Here is a 19,921-nt window from a genome sequence, read left to right as displayed (position 1 = left end):
CGACTCCCTAACCACTCAGCCATCTGACCCCCTTGTTGATACAGTATCAACATGTTTTCTGTCAAGTTGATAAAAAAAAAAAAAAAGGTTTTAAGCTAACAGTACCCCATGGAAGCAACATTACTGTGAAAGACAGCAGGGGACAGTGTTTAGCCATCAGCTGAGACGGTTTACAGTAATTCCACTGCTCAGGGAACATGATGGAACCTTCTCCCGCTTCAGATGTGAAAGCACATCTCCCACAGAAGCTAGAAAAACAGACGAACCATGACCATGACTTCCTGCATTCTCCAAAAAGATGGAAACCTTTATTTAACCCGGCAAGTCCTTAAGAACGTATTCATAGTTACAATGGCAGCCTGGCAACCACATTATGTACTGTATGACTGCTTAATCATTTATTGAATGCTACTTATCATGACGTCTTGCTTTTTTCCAATTAGTGGTAGGTACTGGTTGAAATGTTCTCCAGACACATCTGATCTGTGGACACTCTGGTATATATGACTAATGTGGAAAACCCAACCACACAGAAAAAGTGCAATCTTCCTGCCATTGTAGCACCGACATAAAACCAGTGGTGTGACCACCGAGAAATCAGAAGGAGAGCAGATGACTCAATATTGGCTGAAAACATGCTCTAAAACGGCAAGACTTGTTAAGACTTGTTCAGGACTATTTCATGAGTCGTCTGTACTGTAATGTGGCTGGTGCAAATTGGGAAGAAAGAAGAACTTGAATATGTACGATGACCAGCGATTCAAACACAATCCTGCAGACACTCACTGCCGTGTGACAGCGTGACAAGTGCAGCGTCTCGTCCCCCCTCTTCTACTACCCTTTTCCAATGGGTCGGAAACTGAGTCAGCGAAACAGAGCGAGCGAGCGAGCGAGCGAGCTCCCTGCTGCTCACATCTCCACCCTCCACCCCCCCCCCCCCCCCCCCCCCCCAATAACCCCCCACCTCCACCCACACCCCCTCCACTTCCTCTACAGTTTACAAATATACAACCCAGGCCTGCAGCGTGGGCGCAGTCAAAGAGCAGCTTCTTAGAAGAGGACGCCACAGAGGGGAAAGAGGAGGCAGACGACGACGCGCAGAGGAGGGCCTGAAAAAAAAGAAAGAGCTGCCTTCGAGATAGATAAGAACGACGAGGTGCACAATTGAATCGTATTGTGTCCGGGCATGTGTCTCAGCATGGGTCTTGCCAGCTTATCTCTGTGACTGCATATACCGTTATTCTCATGCAGAGATAAACACATGTACCTGTAGGCGTTATATCACTTTGAGGTTGTGTTGTTTTTCTGTTTTAAGACACATTTCTTTCATGTACTCACCTAGGCTTTAGCAAACAAAAGGCGTATGGGCGCTCATGTGTCACCGGGGCAGTGTGTGTGTGTGTGTTTGTATGTGTGTGTGGGGGGGGGGGGTGGGAGAAGTTTCTCAGCTCAATGTTGGTCTGATGCTACAAAGTGGGTGCAACATCCGCTGATTATGTGACCACTCTCTCAATTTAACTCACTGCAACCATTACACAAATGATGTCTGCAAACTCGCATGCAGTGGTGTGTGTGTGAAAATAATTCTGACACGGAATTATAGAAAGAACAACAATAAAGTGATTTATTTTGTTATCTTATAAATAAATCGGACACACATGATGTGTTATAGCAACAATTTGCTTCTACTTAACACTGTTAAAACGTTAAACTTGAAAGCAAAATGCATGCTAATTAGGCTATTATATGGTAGTATTACACAAAGACAATGAATTTCACTTTTTTTTTTTTTGCATAAACACAGCAATGGTTAATAAACAGCATTAAAGCACCTGAATGTCAGGTGCTATTAACAGTCATTGGTTGGATAACATTAACATGTATATTTAGCTCTCCATAATTTTTTCAAAATATACCGTAATAATAAAGTTAAAAAAAAGTTATATCTATCTTCATTATACTGTACACATTTGTGAACATAATATATCTGTACTGTTCTGTATTGAGACTTCCCAGTATGACAGAACTTACTTGCAGAGTCTTGGAGGTTAAGAATACCCATGTGATAAGCTCTTGACAGTCCCTGCAGACTCTATTACGCCCTTTCTAAATTCAGACCTGAAACAGTGTTGACCTGACCTCACAAATTCAAATATGTATTACATTTTGTAATTTTTTTGTAAATCATGATCAGGGAGTCAGGTGGCTGAGTGGTTAGGGAATTGTCCTAGTAATCAGAAGGTTGCTGGTTTAATTCTCAGCCATGCAAAATGACGTTGTGTCCTTGGACAAGGCACTTCACATTACTTGCCTCTGGGGAATGTCCCTGAGCTTGCTCTGGATAAGAGCGCCTGCTATATAACTAAATGTAAATGTGAATTAGTGACGATGATTAATCATATACATCTATTTCGAAATCTTTGCTTTCCAACTCTTTCAAAACATTTGTACCCTCAGCCAACGGTGAGAAACGGAGATCAACAGATCATGACAACACCAAAGTAGTTCTCGTATGCCTTAGAACGTATGACATTAGAGGTGTTTGACGCTGTCACAAAGATGGAGTCATTCCTAAAGAACTGGAACACCCCTCCCAGATAACTATTGGATAACGCTGACTTGCCTTTAGCGTGGAACCACTGGGACTGAAGGAGGGGGATGGGCTTTGCAAGATAACGATCGGTATCTTTGAGGACAGTGTGTGTGAAGTGGATGGAGTCTTTAAAAAAGAGCTTGGAGTAGACATAGTAGAATCCCTCTCTCTTTATGACCAGTTTTCCATCTCTGTAGTCCATGTCATAGACAAAGGGGGGTTCCTCCTTGACCCAATGCATGATCCCGTTTGAATGACGCCTTGGAGGTCCAGCTTGAGAGCGGAGAGCAAGTTAAGAGTAAACAAAAGGTTATAGAGTGTAAATAGCATTTACCACATACACCGGTTTACTGAGACTGAATATATTGTAGTTGTCATACCAATCAGATGGGCAAGAGGTTTTGAAGGCACCATAACAGGAGATACTTCGGTTGGGGCCAGGGTAACAACTTCAGATTGGTCTGTTAAAGGTTATGGTGTTATTCGTGTTATTAGCATTTGACTTATATTTCATTAGTGACAGAAAAATAAGTAGTAAACCTTGACATACCTTGAATACTCTTACTAAACACTCCAGACCCTCTCTGCAACAGATACAAAGTGATACGTAAGTGTGGTTCTGTGCTTTTGTGCATCTTGTGTGTGTGTGAGTGTGTGTGTGTGTGTGTGTGTGCGTGTGTGTGTGTGTGTGTGTGAGAGAGAAAGAGAGAAAAGGAGAAACAGATAGAGAGATTGGATTTGTGCATGAGGCCTTACACTAGGGTATTCTGAGGTAATGTACAGGAAGGCAAGTAGGACATGCTTAGGTTTCCGGCAATGAGAAAAAGTAGCTCACAGACCCCACCCCCCACCCTCCCAATCCCCCACCACCACCACTATCCCCGAGACCAGGTTTCTTCTCTGCTCAAATTCACATCCGTGGACATTACTGTAAGTTTAATTTCAAACACCTGACCAGTTACCATTGAGGAACATGCGTCATGCAAAATATCCTTGGTCCGAAACCAGAGCTAGATCCTTCTCCATCTGAAATCCTGCTTAATACATTCGTGGACTGCATACGCTTATGAACAAAACTACACTTTGAGATAAGGAATCTTAACATGACAAGTTAAATGTTGAAGCTGCAATGTATGAAGTCCTTCTACACATAGATGTGTGGACGGTTTAGACCTACACAGAATTGACCACTGTGTTGAGGACAGGTAGCAGATAAAGGAAGGACACTTGTTTCTGTTTCTGCTCATTGCTTGTTTCTGTTCCTTCTATGAAATAATTTCACAATAAAATGTAGACAAAACTGCTGAATCAGCAGTGCAATACTAGTACAAATTCCTGTAAACCATTTAATTCAATTTCTGTCATCAGCAATAAATCATCATTAATGTACATTGATTTTTTTGTTTTTTATGTATCTGAAATGCCCAGACAGATAAATTGAAAACAGGAAGTGTTAAGAGAAAATTATGAAAAGTTACAACCAAAGAAGAAAGAGAATCTTGAGCGGCAAGAGCTAGATTGAAAGATATGAAGAATGAGTACATGGATTAATGTGACAGACAACCCCATCGACATTCAGACTGACAGACAGATGGACAGATATTCAGCTGGAAAATCAGGAGATTGGAAAGACGGACAGTAAGACAGGTACGGTAATATCGTCGGACGGTCAGACGGCCAGAGTAAACATCATACTCACAGCGTCAGCGCGGTAGAGGTGGTAGATGAAGAAGGCCTCTATGACCATGCCACAGAGAGCCAGGCTGACCAGCAGGAACAGAATGATCTGGATCCCAGGCCTCTGTTGCGCTGGGGGAGGCTTGGACGGCAGTCGGGGGTAGACAGCACTGCTGTCCACCATAAACACAGAGGGGTACGAGATACCACCTTCTGCCATGACCAAAAACAAAAGAAATCTCTCTATAACCTGGGATGGGAAAAGAGCTGATCCTCTACTTCGACTGAACAAGTCCACACCCAGGTGGTCTCTGCTAACAATGAGAAGCAGTAAACTGAGTCCTAAAGCAACGAGGAGCTTCACTAGAAGACAAATCACGTGGGATGTAGACAGATGAAAGCTGCCGCCTCAACATACATAGAACCTTAGAAGTCCTTCTTCAGTAACCGGTCCGGAGAAGTCCAGTAGTCACGGAGACCACTGTCCACTCACAGAAGAGACACGTTTTCGTTTGACTAAACACAACTGTCTGAGTACCACCTTACACTGTATCAGTTCTCAGTCTGCCTGATAAGTCTAGGCATGCAAATGAGCATCGTGGTGAGACAGTGACCATGCACAGTGCATCTACAGCAACAATCTAAGCCCGCCCACTCCCCTGGAACTGACAAACTACACTTTCTGTTCATACTTTACTTTCCTTTTTCACGTGGATTTTGTCAGTCTCTGGTTCTTACTCTCACTCTATCTTTCAGTTTTACTCTCTCTCTCTATCTCTCTCGCTCTCTCTCTCGCTCTCTTTCACTCTCTTTTTTGACACTTTGGGCCACAAGTCTATCTATGAGTGAATTGAGCAATGTGTTGAACTAATATTATAGAATGATCTTTTTATTGTTTTTTCTTGCTCTTGTTCTCTGTTTATCACCCCAACCGCATCTGGTGGTCTACAGCACAGGAAGCCAGTATGCACTTGCACAGTCAGTATAGGCTACATTTGTTTAACAAACTCCAAAAAATGGACCGCTGCGCCATCAATCCAAACAATTTCGTCATGTAGGCCTAACACATGTGCCCGTTTGGAACCCCTGCACCTTTATTGGTGGCAAGCAGCAAATCTGCGTAGTCGCCCATTGAGCTTCTACCTTTTATTTTTATAGCCTGTTTACGCTTAATCTTCATCTACCACTATGGCAGCCCCTTGGCCTAGAAACGTAGCAGCGCTTTGAGCACCATAGATTTCACATCTTTGAACATTTTACATCAAAACAACCTAGACTATGGATAAATGGTCCTACAGGTAAGAGGGAAAAATATGTTTCTGATTTTGAGCAGCCGTCCTTTAAATATTTTTCAACTTAATTGATGTGTCCTACTGCACTTGATAGCCTATAGGCTATCAAGTGCAGTAGGACACATATAATAGTATACTATGCCATATTGCGCTTGATCAAAATGTTTAAAAACATTTCAACACATTTAGCCTATCCAGATTTCACCAAATGAAAGGCAAACACCCCATACTGTACGTGTGCGCATATCAGTTATACTTACACGCATTTTTGGTCAACTGACATAAAACGTCAACCACCCTTTCAACATCAGATCATTGGCGACTAGACTGCGTGGACCAGTGCCTACTTTAACCCATTGTCGCGAAACTGCAGTGTTCCACATGTGTCCTTTACTGTAAGTTGTGTTGTATAGAGTGCAAGTCATCAGTGTCAATGAGTGGGTTAAAAGTTACGTGAGTGAAACAACCGCGACTGAGTGAGACGTTTTTTTACGGACGAGATGACTTGTCGAACTGTGTCAGGTGTAACCCTTGGTTTGCTGCTCACATATTTTTTAGCAAATTTAGACTTTACTTTGTGCTCGGGACAAAATCAAGACACTGAATTTACTTTTCTATTGCCTGCTGGCACAACAGAATGTTTTTTTCAAACTACTGTACAGAACGGGAGCTTGGAAGTAGAGTATCAGGTACAAGTATTTTCTTTCTCAGGCTGTCTTTTGTTTTTCGCTCTCTTTTTGTTTTTCTCCACCTGTAGTATACTGTGCTGTATTTGGAGTACTTCATTACAATGTCTTAGTGTTTTATTTGTACAAAATACGCTAGCCATTTTCCCATCGGACTTTGCTCAGGTACTGCAAGAGATAACAACAATCCTTCCATGTTAGTATCCAGAATCCCATAGCAGGCTATATAGACTGTCTAAAACCAAATTGATGTTGTTTTATTCGCAGATAAGATCAGAATATTCATGATTATGCATCAGCCTTTCCGAAATTTGATAATTTGTAGTCCAGATTTTGAATCCAACACGTAAAATGTTCTTCATCCTCCTTCATCCCCTATTTTATTACTGACATTAGGCTATTCCAATTGTTATTATTGCCTATTGTACATATGCCCAGCCCATATAGCTACTATTCCTGCAGCGTCCTAGCCGACACATGACTGCAGTGTGATTTCACACCCCTGGATGGACTAGACGTGACACATTTCTGTGGACTGGGATGCATTCAGATGGAGCCTGGCTGGCTTACTGAGGTATCCACTCAGGAACAGCTGACACTGGATTGGCAGAGAGATACAGTATATGAAGGGCCTGAGATCTTGGGCCTCTGCTCTCCCCCTGCCTCAACTGAGACTATGACAACTGTGTCGTAGTGAATTGAAGAAACAAAGCGTCCCATCTCCTCAATGCTGTCAGAGAAATGTTACAAGTGCTTTAAGATATCAGTTGGTTTAGCCTATAGATCCTACACACATCTTAGGATCATTTGGGCAGATAACCATGCACGATTAGCTGCTGTAGCCTAAATGCTACTGTAGACTCTTAATTACTCAGCTATACTCGAACTCAGAAGAGATATTGTAGTTTCCCGATGAATGGAGACCAAAGTGACTTGGGGACAGACATATTTGAATAGGGAAATCAGGGTAGCAGATAAAAGGATGAGGCCCGGGTCAACTAACTGGGCATATTCATGTGTGTCCCCTTTCCTTTTATCGAGTGGAGGGTGTTAAGATCAGGGATCCCTTTCCGTTTGGGAGTCTGCATGAGCAGACGGTGTTATGACAGCGTGTCTGAAATGGGCTGATCCTTCTTATTGATGTGTGTCTTTCCTGCAGGTGATAGCAGGAGCAGGTCTGGATGTAGGCTTCACCCTGATCTCCCCCAGTGGCTACCGGCTGGCCTCGGACTTCAGGAGGTCTGACGGCATCCACACGTGAGCGAGAGCAGCAGTGCTATGACCCCTGTGTATCTCCCCCCCCAACCCCCCGAACACAGCCGTCTTCCCTTCCTGGGTGTGGTGTCATGTTCTTCTCTGTCACTGCCCCAGGGTGGAGCCCACAGAGGACGGGGACTACCGCCTGTGCTTCGACAACAGCTTCAGTAAGCTGTCTGAGAAGATGGTGTTCTTCGAGGTGATCCTCGAGGGCCAGGCGGGGGCCGCTGATGAAGGCGACAGCTGGGTTGAGATGGGCCAACCAGAGAGCCTGGTGGAGTTCAAACTGGAATACATGAGGGTGAGGTGGATCGCTCAAGCTGCAATTCGAGAAGTTTCCACCGCCCGTGCGTTTATGTCTCCTGCGTAACTTCTTACGGAACCTCCAGAGTTCATCCTCTCATTTCTCCTGACTCCGTTTTCCACAGCTCCAATCAGATTCATTCCTGTGCCCCGTGTATTGTATACACATCAAGGGTAGTGTATGTCTTGAGAGAATATCCAAGTGGATTAAGACAGCTAATCCAGAGGTTGTGCTCTCTCATTGTAGGAGACCACAGAGTCAGTGCATCGTCACCTGGAGAAAAGCCGGCAGGTCCAGAGCATGCTCAGGGCGTTTGAGGCTCGTGACCGCTACCTGTTGGAGGACAACCTGTGGAGGGTCTCCTTCTGGTCCTGCCTTAACCTGCTGGTCATCCTCACCGTGGCTCTAACCCAGGTCTGCACACTCAGAAGCTTCTTTGACGACAAGAGGAAAGTACGAACATAGCTGCTCCCACCCCCATGGTCTCTGGTATCTCTCCTATCCAGGACACAAGGGGGATGGAACCAACGTGACCCTTTTGTGGAGTAATGGTCTCTCCTAGAACTTCTGTACGTGATGTTCTGGTGTTGGGTGAATTGACAAGCCGGAAAAGTGCCTACTTTTGTCATGAATACTGTAGAACGTTGTGACAACTCATTCTAAATCTTTCTGTGAAGATGTCGTGGTACAAGATGACAGATGTAATTAAGAGTTTTAAAATGAGTGACAATGCAATTATTTATTTACAACATTGGTGTAACATATCTTACAAATATATATATGCGGGAACATTTTTCCATAAGGCTGTTTAATCATTACCTTTGTTAAGAGAAATCACTTCTGTCACACATGTTGTTTTCACGTTTCAAGTTTATTTTAATTATTGTGTGAACCCTGCTGTGACATTCAATGGAATGTGGAACTACAATATAAAGCCAATACTGTCCTTAAGATGTCATTTCCTTTTGTACAGCATGCAAACCACAGTCACAATGTCAGTAACATAATAGAAATATTAGTAGAAACTAGACACAATAATTTAGGAAATGGATCAAAGGCCTGTTAATATTCATACCAGCAATCTCCCTGATTAATGACTTTACCTTCCATGTTATGAAATTTAATAATGGTTCATGTTAATGTCACAGAAGGCAGATGGTATAAGGCAAACTAGGAAATTTTTTAGTGTTATGGGTCTATTATCCAGTCTAATAAAAAGCTTCTGTACAATTGCACTTAATAGTTATAAATTGTGTAGGCTAATACCTAACCATACCTAAGGCCCTCTGTTAAAATAGGCTAATATTACATCTTGAGTTCTTTACATATTTCCGATTTACAGGTTTGTTTCCATAGTTAACAGCTCTTAGGCCAACCATGTAATTTACCGCAACATAGAAAGGTGAGCTAATCTCACTTTTTAACACTAAATACCCCAAACGGTTTATCAGTTACATCTGTACAAACAACATTTAACAGTTGCACATAGGCTAACTCTCCATACAGGGATTACCCCTGTGACAACGTGGATTGTAGAAGCACTTGGCCCAAATTTGAGTTTCCCTCAAGTATGTACAAAAATCGAAATAAATCAAATGGCATAAATAAAGTTAAACACACTCAAAGGTCATCTTCAGAGGCTTCATGGGGACCAAGGCCTGGTATGTGCTTGAGTAAATGTTACTTTCATGAAAAACATCAGATTTTCTTGTTGATTTTGGCACACACTTATCAACACAATCTCTCTGGTTCATTTATAAATAACCTGAACCATCTGAGATGGGCCAGCTTGTTGTATTTCTATTTTTTTTTGGGGGGGGGGATGTGAGTTTCCGAATACAATACTTGGTATTGTACAATACAGAATGGATTGCAGCGACGCAAAATAGGGCAAACCCAACAACTGTGGAAGGTACTGTACTGCTGTATGCTATGGTCTGATGTTATGGATGTAAGGTGTTCCTAGTGGGTCTTCTATGGTTCCAGCGGTCTGTAGGACTGTAGAGCAGGCGTGTCCAGGCCCCCTGCTTTGTAGCAGGGTCACCACTGGTTCCGTCGAGGGGCAGGGCGCCTGTTCAGAGACAAGCGTAATGACAAGACCGGGATTAAACACTTTCTTCTTGGCATTTTCTCTCAGGCGTAGTGCTGTTGGATCAAGGCAACCGCCATGTCAGAGTTGAACGCTGGCCGTCTCGTCTTTCCCGTTCTGGGCGAGAACATACTGCTATCTTTAGGCTTGTTTACAGTGACGGCCGTCATTGGGGAATAAGTCAGTTGCATATATTGATGACGTCGTCAGAAAAACAAATGGTTTAAGTCTGTAACATTAAAAGGACCATCACCACCAAATATGTACTACTAGGGCGGGGGAGTACGTTGAATTGCGCATCGCCCATTCAGTAAAATGCTCGCGCAAGGAATAAAAGACGATCACCTCTCCGATTAAGGCTCAAAAAAGGCGCCCAGCCTTTGGCAGTGCAATTCCCACGGTAACGTCTCGAGGACGGAAAAGGACGGGACAGAGGAATGCAAGCAGGGAGAGGGGGGGGGGGGGGGGAGAAACTAGAGACGAGTCTCAAAAGTCGGTCTCGATTCCGTCCCGTGTCGGAAGCTATTCCTTCCTCCGACAAGAGGCAAGGCCGCTGGGGACCTCGCCACTCGGGGGAGGACGTGAGGAAGCGAGACGCGACTTTTGAGGCCCCCCCCCCCCCGGAGAGTACACCTAGAGGAGACCACAGGACACAAGGAGACACCAACCACCACAGCCAGTCCCTTTATTGTACACAAGACCTCTTTATTAGCTCGCCTTTTCTTTCCCCAAATCGCTTCAATTGTTTATTCAAATCCATTCATTGCTACAGAGGCACTTGACAAAGGCTTTGTAAAAACAAAAGAAAGGTGTCTGCAAGTCAGCTCCTTGCCCTATCCCGTCAGACCCAGAGAAGGGAGGGGAGGGCTGGGGGAACGGGATGGAAGCAGGGGACATCCATCATGGAAACAAACAGTCGGCACAACCTTACCAATTACAGGACACGGGGGTGTGACCAGATACAGGCTACAGTGACAGTCCGAAACAGGAATTTTGTCCACTTGGGTCTATGCGGAACTCCCATAACATTTACGCATCAGCGTTGGGGGTCGCAAAATATAGACCTCTCGGGTTTTGAGTTTGGATGCATTACTGCTCCTTTTTTAAGGGGAGTTTCTGTTGTGCTGCCACGGTAGCCAGACCTGGGGTGAAACTGAAGAGAAGACGACATCCTGCCCAGAGAGTCTGTGGTTTAACACCTTCAGCCAGTTCCATCATGCAGAGGGGCTGAGGCAACGAAGGCTTCCGGAGATGAGCGTCAGGGATAGTACAGACAGCCTTTCTGGGCAGAACATGCAAACACCAAAGAGTTTAACTACCACCACCACCCGCTAAACCTCGATTAGAATTCAAAAGGAGGAAGATGTAAGTAGTCCACCATCAAGCAACTTCACATTGACTTGCCTCTAAAACCCCAAGAAAATAAAGTGAAATCAAGGAAGGAAGAAAGAAAAAAAAGAAAAAAAAATCTATGATCAAATGCCCCCGCAGAGCAATCAAAAAGTTGTTCATCAGCAAATAATCCCAGCTGTGGAGACCCTCTCTACTCCTGTTGACCCTCTGGGTTGAGAGACCCTGTAGGGGTCCAGGGAGCGCTCTGGGACACCTGGGACATCTGCTCTCAGGGGGAAGGGATTCTATACAGCCGGCATGGTTGCCATCAAAACAATACAATGACAAAATGCCCGGGTTATAAATAATGCATCAGGAGATGAGTCATCTCTTCCCTACACCAAGCTAGAACGGCTGTGTTAGTGCTTCCATTAGTGCGATCACTACATTTACAATTAAAATGTTTGGCGTCGATTATAGTCCATAACAACGTTTTTAGCTTTCCTTTTGTTTATTGAATTTTTTTAGTTAAAATGAGACATCCCTATCTTTTTTTTATTTTTTTATTATTTGTTTCAATGGAGACTCTCCATCCAGCATAAAGTTATGTACAAAGGCATTCTATAGACACCAGGCAGATCTATCCATCATGGCCTCTGGTTCTGGGTCAGGCTACGATGACGCGACATCTCTTTGCCTGCCCACAACTTCCACCCACCCTTCCATCCCCCCCCCCCCCCCTTTCTGTTCCTGTTTTCACTGAAAGGTGACATCACTCCCCCTATCGCCCGTTTCTGCCCCTACGAGAAGAACAATTCTATCAACGAGCTGAGACTTCCAGGGTTCTGTGTCTAGCAGAGAATTAGCGGAGAATTAGCAGAGGAAAAAGCACCCCCGCAAAGTGCCGGAACCTTTTTCTCTCCCTCCTATGTTTGTTGTGCATAGTCTCATAGTAATGAAAGTACCCACCCACGAGCCTGGAAGTGGCCTGGAAGGATACACAGTTAGAAGGGCTTGGTTTAAAGTGGTCAAACTAGCTGACAACTTCATCACGGCAGGATATTTTGATGCAGGCAATAGCTACCGGGTTTGTCATTAATAGCCCTGCTAAATAGTCTCTATGTGCCTCTTTCAGGTGGGGTTAGAGAGCTGCTTGGGAGCTATGGATAGGGGAGGGGGGAGGTCGTTAAACGGACACTGAAATAAAAATAACATGACACAAAGTAATTAACATCAACACCACCATCATCATCATCATCATCATCATCATCATCATCATAACAGCAATAATAACCTATTGTTTTTTTTTCCTTTCAGTATGAAACCAAGAACAAATGAACAACAGAATGGGTGTGTTTTATATCTCACAGAGGTCTAGGTTCAGTCACTAAGGCACGCCGGGGGGGAGGGGGGGGGAAGGGACGGACAGCCTTTTTTCTCTCGGATTTACGACTTCAACAGAAGCCGCGGTGAACTTTCGTCAAACCCGAAATGAACCGTTGGGTTTACCCAGGGCAATAGGTCCTGACAGATCATTGTCGAGAGGCAGGCTACCACAGCTCTCCAGACCTAGACAACCCTCGGCTAGGCTGCTCCCTGCTGGCCCAACATGAGACAGCAGCGAATTGCATGCCCACACCAGTCCCCTTCCCAAACCAGCTTCGAAATACTCGAGATGTTAAGGTTTGTGTACTTGTTTAGCACTAGGGGAGTAGTGTGGGTCTGAGATTAGAGAGAGAATGAAGCAGCTTGACAACAGTTGAATCGACTATGTGAAAGTAAGGCTGGAGCCGTCCCCCCCGCCCCCCCCCCTACTCGGCCCCAGTGCTAAAACAAAACACAAACACACAGAGGTGGGCCTGGGCTCGGTTCTAGTCTAGCAGGGAGGGTTCGGCGGGGCGGATAATGGTGGGCCGTTGAGGTGCGCCTGGTGGTCTTCTGCTGCAAGGGGGAGAGAAGAGCAAGACAAAGGGGTAAGACGAGCTCACAGAGAGAGACAGAGAGAGACGGAGAGGAGAGAGAGAGAGAGATACAGGTAGAGAGACAGAGAGAGACAGACAGACAAGAGAGAGAGAGACAGTCATGAGAGAGAGAGAGAGAGAGACAGAGAGAGACAGACAGACAAGAGAGAGAGAGACAGTCATGAGAGAGAGACAGAGAGAGAGACAGAGAGAGAGACAGAGAGGAGAGAGAGAGAGATACAGGTAGAGAGACAGAGAGAGACAGACAAGAGAGAGAGAGACAGTCATGAGAGAGAGAAAGAGAGACGGAGAGAGGAGAGAGAGAGATACAGGTAGAGAGACAGAGAGAGACAGACAGACAAGAGAGAGAGAGACAGTCATGAGAGAGAGACGGAGAGAGAGACAGAGAGGAGAGAGAGAGAGATACAGGTAGAGAGACAGAGAGAGACAGACAAGAGAGAGAGAGACAGTCATGAGAGAGAGAGAGAGGGGCGAGGGAAGATGAGACAAGAAACAGACACAAGAAGGGTTGAATGCAGAAGGATGGATAGAGAGACAGAGAGAGAGAGAGACAGAGACAGAGAGAGAGATGGAGATGGAGAGAGAGGGAGAGAGATGGAGGAGCGAGCAGCAGGCAGATGGACGGCGTGCGCACACACACACACAGGAAGCTATTCCAACGTGTCAAGAGCTATGGCGCTGCAGTACAAGAGCATCATTGTTAGTCTGGGAATCCAGTGGCGTACAGGAGGCATGACATGAGGTTGAGATATGACAACCCCGGTGGGGGAGGGGGACCAGGGCGGTGGGTCTTACCTGGGCACACCAGGGGGGATACGGGCTGGCCGAGAGGGGATCAGAGGGGGGGCGCTGAAGGGGTCCAGGCTGCTGTTGCTGCTAAAGGCGTTCATGGGTGGGCCGGGGCGCGAGGGGATGGGGGGAGCCCCGAACGCAGGAGAGGGGTTTAAGGGCGGCCCCGGGGTTTGGCCTCGCACGCCCGGCGGACGGCTGGGGGGAGGGGCTGCTGCGGCCGGCCTGCGCTGAGGGGTGGGGCTGGTGTGGGGACGGGAAGTACAACAGCAACACGAGAGAGAGAGACAGAGAGAGAGAGAGGGGCAGAAAAACAGAGACAGAGAAGGTCATTGGATTACGTCGAAAAAGCCTTGTTCAGTGTCATGAAACTTAGGATTCTTCCAACCCCCCCCCCCCCCCAACCCCTCCTCACCTGGCCTCCGGCATCCGGCTGTCGTTGACGGGCGGGGGCACGGGGGTGGAGATGGTGGTGGTGCTGATGTCCCCGATGATGTGCAGCGCCTCCTTGAGGGCGTGGTACATGCGCAGCAGCTCGTCCCGGCGCTGGGCCTGGTCCACCGACTCCTCCATCAGGCTGTTCTGGTCTCCGGACGAGTACAGGTAGGCCAGCAGCTCGGAGTGGATGAAGTCCTTGGCCTGCGGACGGGATTGGGGGGTGAAAACTCACGGAGTGAGTCTCTCCTCGGAGCGGACGGCCCGCCTGCAAATCCGGCACGCCGCCGCGTTGATTCAGCGAGCTGGACCGGACAGGCGACCCCTCCCCCCTCACTCACGCTGTTGATCATGAGGTGCATGATGGTCTTGGGCATGAGGTCCCGAATGGACTTGTTGACGATGCCGCTGTACGAGTCCACCAGGTTACGGATGGTCTCCACCTGGCGCTCCAGCTGGGGGTCCATGGAGAAGGTGTCTGCTGGGGCCGAGTCCTCGTTTTCCACCTGGGCCAGAGGACACACACAAACACCCTCAACAATCCCATAGCGGTACATCCTGCGTGTGTGTGGCGTTTTGTTTCCTCGTCGTGCGTCTCCTGAAGTGTGGCTGTGGGCAGCCCTCCTGGTGGTGGGCAGTCGTACCTGGTCCTTCTCAGGGTAGACTCCAGCCCTGAGGAAGGAGGCCTTCCAGCTGTCTACATCCTCCTGGGAGTCGCAGGCCAGCTCCACCTGGCGCAGGTCCTTGTACACATTCCTGTGGAACCGAGAGAGCACACACACCCACACGCATACACGCACACACACACACACACGGTCCCTTAAGAAAAGGCTGTGGAAATAAAAAGTTCATTTGCTGTACAAAACACAAAGTCAACCCAGAAAACGGACAAACGCAGGATGACTGTTTAGAAAGGCTTTAGAAACCATTCTGAATGGCTGTGGATACCACATTGACAGGGACACATTGAAAAATTAATCGACAAAAATTACATGGAATTGCTGTCTATACCAAATATTTGGAACACACACACACACGCACACGCACGCACGCACACACACACACACACACACCCCTGACCTCTGCTCCGTATTGAAAATGCCAAAGATGTGCTTTGTGGACATGAAGCCTTTCTCCACATCTCGCAGCTTCAGGTTGTCCAAGGGCAGCATGTACTTCTTTTCTTTCTCCTGGATTTGACACACGCACAACACACAAAAGGCGACAACCATAAGCTGCAGTCACATAAAAGGGGGCTTTTGGAAACCATTCGAAGCCAACACAGAAACAGCACAGCGGACTGCAGCGCAGCGCCGCTCCACCAATGAGCAGACAGGCTGGAATGTGCTTCCTCTGTCTGGGAGACCACCAGGCTGGCAAGAGGGAGACACACAGAGAGAGAGAGAGAGAGAGAGAGAGAGAGAGAGACAGAGAGAGACAGAGAGAGAGACACAGAGAGAGAGAGAGAGACACAGAGAGAGAGAGAGAGACACACAGAGAGACAGCGAGAGAGACAGAGACACAGAGAAAGGGACAGATACAGGGGGAGGAGAAGAGAGACAGAGAGGGCGGGGTGGGGGGAGAAAGCGAGGGGGACTCGGAGGATGAGGAGGAGTGCGGGGGAGGGGGTGCCAGCTCTGCCTGTTGAGGAGAGGCATCTGGAAACGTTTATGTCTGTCCTAAAACAGAGAACAGCACAGTCCCAGTGGTTACATCACTCAGAGCAGCACACAAGCCCCAGCGCCCTGCACGCACACACACACACACACACACACTGGACAAAGCTCAAAAACTTAACGACACACACGAAGGCATACATGTTTCCATGTACGCTATTGTGCGCACAAAGACGGTAGCAAATACGCATACAAACAGGGTAAACATTCACACAACACTTTCAAATAAGATCAGAGGATCGCTCCCTCGCGCGCGCACACGCACGCACACAGACACACGCGCGCACACACACCACATCCCCCAACCCGCCCCCAGTAACCCAGTACGATTTCCTGCAAATTCCAAAGTCAGATCCCGGCTGGAACATTTCAGCCCGCCTGCCACGTCAGTTTGCCTTCACCATCCTCCCTCTCTCTCTCTCTCTCTCTCTCTCCCTCTTCCTACCTCCCTCACTCTCTCTCTCTCTCTCTCTACTTCTCCTTCGCCCCCTTTCTCTCCTTCACAGCGACGAGGACTGCTGGAGGCTTTGACCGTGGTCAAGGTTTTAGGTTAAAAGGTTTGTCTCTGACCAGCGGTGTTCTCGTCACAACCCAGGGTTTTCAGCCGTCCTGGTGGAGCGTGTCGCGGCCTCGGGACTGAGGGACCGGGTCTTCGCTGGATCTCTGGTGAGTTTAAATCGATTTGTCTCAAAATCTTTTTCGTCTGCCATTTGCGGGGTATTTCTCATCATTTCAAATCCTAGTCCATTTGCTGGGGCGGAAGAAAAAAAACGCTCTTAACGTATTTAATTGTTTTCACGTTTGTAAGAATTTAAACTCGCCAACAAGTTTTGAGGTGATCTCAAATAAATAGCGGCAGCGGAATCGGATTTTTAAATTATTTTTTTTGCTGACGGTGCTGAACTTGAGAGCAAGGCCGCTGTACATTGTTGCTGCTGTTTAACTCACTTCATCCAAGTCTCATTTAAATTCTCGAAATGAAGTCATGTCAGATATACCTCTACAACCCTTTGAATAGTTGTTTTTGCGGACTTTGCTTGGTTTATCCGGGGGGAATGTTTATCCTCCATTACCTACCTCCTCCCCCCTTCCTCCGCCCTCTCTCGTCCCTAGGGCACTGACCTGCAGGCGGAACGACCTCGAGGCCCTTCCTCCCCGCGGCGCCCCCCCCCCCCCCCCTCACCCCCCCGCCTGCCCAGTGTTCAGACTACCTGTTCATCAGGCTGCAGCTGAACAGTAGTCTGCACATTGGTTAGGCTGGGCCGGGACACACACACACACACACGAGCCAGGAAGGACCTCGGAGCGTGGTCTCGGGGGACGACGTCGACGGCGGCGGAGTGAGCGAGCGCCGACCCCAGGAAGCAGCCTGGGGTGACAGCCTGGGGTGACAGCCTGGGGCGACAGCCTGGCTTCCAGCAGGCATCAGAGCTGCTCTCCCAGGCTGGCTCCATCAGGTGTCCAACCCCTGCCCCCCGCGTTTGAGTGTGCCCTGCATGGCGGAAGTGAGTCTCTCACCTCCTCGTCTTTGTACCAGGAGAGGGACTCTGCCGTCAGGACGAACCAGTACTCCTTGGACCCTCCCTTCATGATGCTGATGTTGAGGGTGAGCCAGCCTTTGCGGATCACCTGGGAGATGGAAGTAAGGGGGGGGGGTGGGGGGGTGGGGAGGAGGGTGGTGTGCCAGGGGTTTGGGGTGAAAAACAGATTTGTCGTTCAGACTGATTGAATTGGTGATGTGAGGCCTCAGTGGGCAGTTCAGCTGCACACGAGGCTGTGCCGTGTGGCATCTAAACCCTGTCTTGACTAAATAAAAGCTGCAACTGATTACGGAGTGACTTTTTGTTGTTTTCTCCAGTCCTAACAGTCTGTTGACCTCGCCTACTCCCTTTCCTACTCCTGGTGAAACAGAACTATTCTCGGAGACTCTCGCTCGCCTCAACACTTTCAATTACCCGTACTTACCCTGTAATTATTTGTTACTTACTCTGTGATTATGATGTGTGTTCTCTGTGCATACAGTATACAAAAGCATCATTTTTAAAAAAAAGGGGGAGAATTGGTTGAAGGTGGAGTAAAAAAATAAGTGGTTCTTTCTCTCCTATCAGAACCCCTCAAACAACCAGATGGTGTCCAGACCAGACTAGGCCCACAAGGGGTCAAGGAGCAAGGGTCGGCGGTGGTATGTTAGGGTTAGGACGTCAGTACAAGCAAACCTATACACGGTTAGTTCAAACAAAGTTAGAGGGGGTTAGCTGGGCACGGATACACCCTCCGGCATGGGGGAGGGACGCTCAATACTGCCGTGAGGGAAGAGGAGAAGGAGAGAGGGAGGGGTGAAGGAGAGAGGGAGAGGAGAAGGAGAGAGGGAGGGGTAAAGGAGAGAGGGAGAGGTGAAGGAGAGAGGGAGAGGTGAAGGAGAGGTGAAGGAGAGAGGGAGAGGTGAAGGAGAGAGGGGTGAAGGAGAGAGGGAGAGGTGAAGGAGAGAGGGAGGGGTGAAGTAGAGAGGGAGAGGTGAAGGAGAGAGAGGTGAAGGAGAGAGGGAGAGGTGAAGGAGAGAGGGAGAGGTGAAGGAGAGAGGGAGAGAGGTGAAAGAGAGAGGGGGAGATGAAGGAGAGAGGGAGAGAGGTGAAGGCGAGAGGGGGAGGTGAAGGAGAGAGGGAGAGAGGTGAAGGAGAGAGGGGGAGGTGAAGGAGAGAGGAGAAGGAGAGAGGGAGAGGTGAAGGAGAGAGGGAGAGGAGAAGGAGAGAGGGAGAAGGAGAGAGGTGAAGGAGAGAGTAAGAGGTGAAGGAGAGAGGTGAAGGAGAGAGGGAGAGAAGTGAAGGAGAGGTGAAGGAGAGAGGGAGAGGTGAAGGAGAGAGAGAGGTGAAGGAGAGGGAGAGAGGTGTAGGAGAGAGGGAGAGAGGTGAATGAGAGAGGGAGAGAAGTGAAGGAGAGGTGAAGGAGAAAGAGAGGTGAAGGAGAGGTGAAGGAGAGGGAGAGAGGTGTAGGAGAGAGGGAGAGAGGTGAAGGAGAGAGGGAGAGAGGTGAAGGAGAGAGGGAGAGGTGAAGGAGAGAGGGAGAAGTGGCAGAACGTGGATGCGGAGAAAAGAACTAGGGGTACCGACCGAACACACGGCCGTGTGGATAAGGGAGAGAGGGTCGTGAAAACACAGAGCTGGGTGACAGAAGCCTGCGGAGAAGAGGGAGGAGAGGCGGGGAGAGGAGAGGCAGAGTCGACAGCTCGTCTGTGGACCTGAGCTCGAGTATTCTGATTAAGACAGTTACCCTCTCAGCCAAGGCCCAATTTAACATTCTCCAAAATCAATGACATAGTGCTGGAAGCATCCACAAGGTGCACCTACTGAAGCGAGAAAGGAATAATTTGAAGCTACACGCTGTATAAGCGAAGACAGCGGTCCACTTTAAACTGCTTTCTGCCTCTCCCTTGCGTTTTCAGGAAGACTGGAATGAGTTTAGTGTGGGGGGGGGGGAAGATTCATTAGTTAGACATGGCCAAGAGCAACATGGGAGAGGAGTCTAAACGACAGGGGCTAAATGGTGAGTTTGCCTACTCAGCCACGAGGTCAAGATGACCCCGCTGTTTTAAAATCAGCTGGGACCGTTATGACGACGTGCGTGTTCAGGAGGAGAGATGTGCGAGATGAAAGATAGGGGAGATGCTTTTGTACTGTGACATTTCTTATCTCATTGTATTTTTTTTAATTCATATATATATGTGTAAAATCCATTTAAAAAAAAATATTTATATATATATATATTTAACCTACCCACAAAAACACTAATTACGGGAACTAACTAGAGATAAG

The 19,921-nt window shown here is 47.6% G+C and overlaps 3 protein-coding genes across 14 annotated transcripts in view; 1 reads left to right on the top strand and 2 right to left on the bottom strand.

Annotated features, from left to right (window-relative positions):
• Positions 1-1,655: 1,655 nt before the first annotated feature.
• On the bottom strand, positions 1,656-4,637 carry tnfsf14a (TNF superfamily member 14a). Its single transcript, XM_084678308.1, has 4 exons — positions 4,293-4,637; positions 3,144-3,177; positions 2,974-3,054; positions 1,656-2,866 (listed from the first exon to the last, which is right to left on the bottom strand). Exons 1-4 carry the CDS (start codon positions 4,488-4,490, stop codon positions 2,478-2,480), a joined length of 702 nt encoding a protein of 233 aa, XP_084534434.1. The 5' UTR covers positions 4,491-4,637; the 3' UTR covers positions 1,656-2,477.
• An 859-nt stretch (positions 4,638-5,496) lies between these two features.
• On the top strand, positions 5,497-8,760 carry tmed1a (transmembrane p24 trafficking protein 1a). Of its 2 annotated transcripts, none has more exons than XM_084678986.1 (4): positions 5,497-5,568; positions 7,408-7,505; positions 7,620-7,806; positions 8,056-8,760. In XM_084678986.1, exons 1-4 carry the CDS (start codon positions 5,557-5,559, stop codon positions 8,272-8,274), a joined length of 516 nt encoding a protein of 171 aa, XP_084535112.1. In that variant the 5' UTR covers positions 5,497-5,556; the 3' UTR covers positions 8,275-8,760. The 2 variants fall into 2 exon arrangements, with proteins under 2 accessions (XP_084535112.1, XP_084535111.1); XM_084678985.1 differs by lacking the exon at positions 5,497-5,568 and adding an exon at positions 5,964-6,251.
• dnm2a (dynamin 2a) overlaps positions 8,662-19,921 on the bottom strand; it is a 28,786-nt gene continuing 17,526 nt past the window's right edge. For 5 of the 11 annotated variants that reach the window (XM_084678973.1, XM_084678974.1, XM_084678976.1 and 2 more), the window contains 7 exons: positions 17,631-17,741; positions 15,517-15,626; positions 15,081-15,267; positions 14,778-14,942; positions 14,417-14,640; positions 14,008-14,244; positions 10,583-13,171 (listed from right to left, as the gene is read on the bottom strand). In XM_084678973.1, the coding sequence (XP_084535099.1) occupies positions 13,102-13,171; positions 14,008-14,244; positions 14,417-14,640; positions 14,778-14,942; positions 15,081-15,267; positions 15,517-15,626; positions 17,631-17,741 (1,104 nt within the window). In that variant the 3' untranslated portion in view covers positions 10,583-13,101. Of the gene's footprint in view, positions 9,881-10,582; positions 13,172-14,007; positions 14,245-14,412; positions 14,641-14,777; positions 14,943-15,080; positions 15,268-15,516; positions 15,627-17,630; positions 17,742-19,921 lie in introns of those variants that run through there. The other 6 variants (XM_084678980.1, XM_084678981.1, XM_084678982.1 and 3 more) reach the window with 4 other exon arrangements.

Source organism: Hypomesus nipponensis, chromosome 17 (assembly GCF_054491055.1).
Source record: "Hypomesus nipponensis isolate SF chromosome 17, ASM5449105v1, whole genome shotgun sequence".
Classification (NCBI taxonomy): domain Eukaryota; kingdom Metazoa; phylum Chordata; class Actinopteri; order Osmeriformes; family Osmeridae; genus Hypomesus; species Hypomesus nipponensis.
Note: the sequence above shows the minus strand (reverse complement) of the source record. Positions and strands in the feature narration are given on the sequence as shown.

Bases quoted from the DNA above. Each gene is read 5' to 3' on its own strand.
- tnfsf14a (XM_084678308.1), bottom strand. From the start codon at position 4,490: ATGGCAGAAGGTGGTATCTCGTACCCCTCTGTGTTTATGGTGGACAGC. The intron at 3,178-4,292 runs GTGAGTATGATG...TATCTGTTGCAG, and splicing joins ACCTCTACCGCGCTGACGCT to AGAGGGTCTGGAGTGTTTAG. The intron at 2,867-2,973 runs GTATGACAACTA...TCCGCTCTCAAG, and splicing joins ACCTCTTGCCCATCTGATTG to CTGGACCTCCAAGGCGTCAT.
- tmed1a (XM_084678985.1), top strand. From the start codon at position 6,063: ATGACTTGTCGAACTGTGTCAGGTGTAACCCTTGGTTTGCTGCTCACA. The intron at 7,506-7,619 runs GTGAGCGAGAGC...TCACTGCCCCAG, and splicing joins AGGTCTGACGGCATCCACAC to GGTGGAGCCCACAGAGGACG. The intron at 7,807-8,055 runs GTGAGGTGGATC...CTCTCATTGTAG, and splicing joins TCAAACTGGAATACATGAGG to GAGACCACAGAGTCAGTGCA.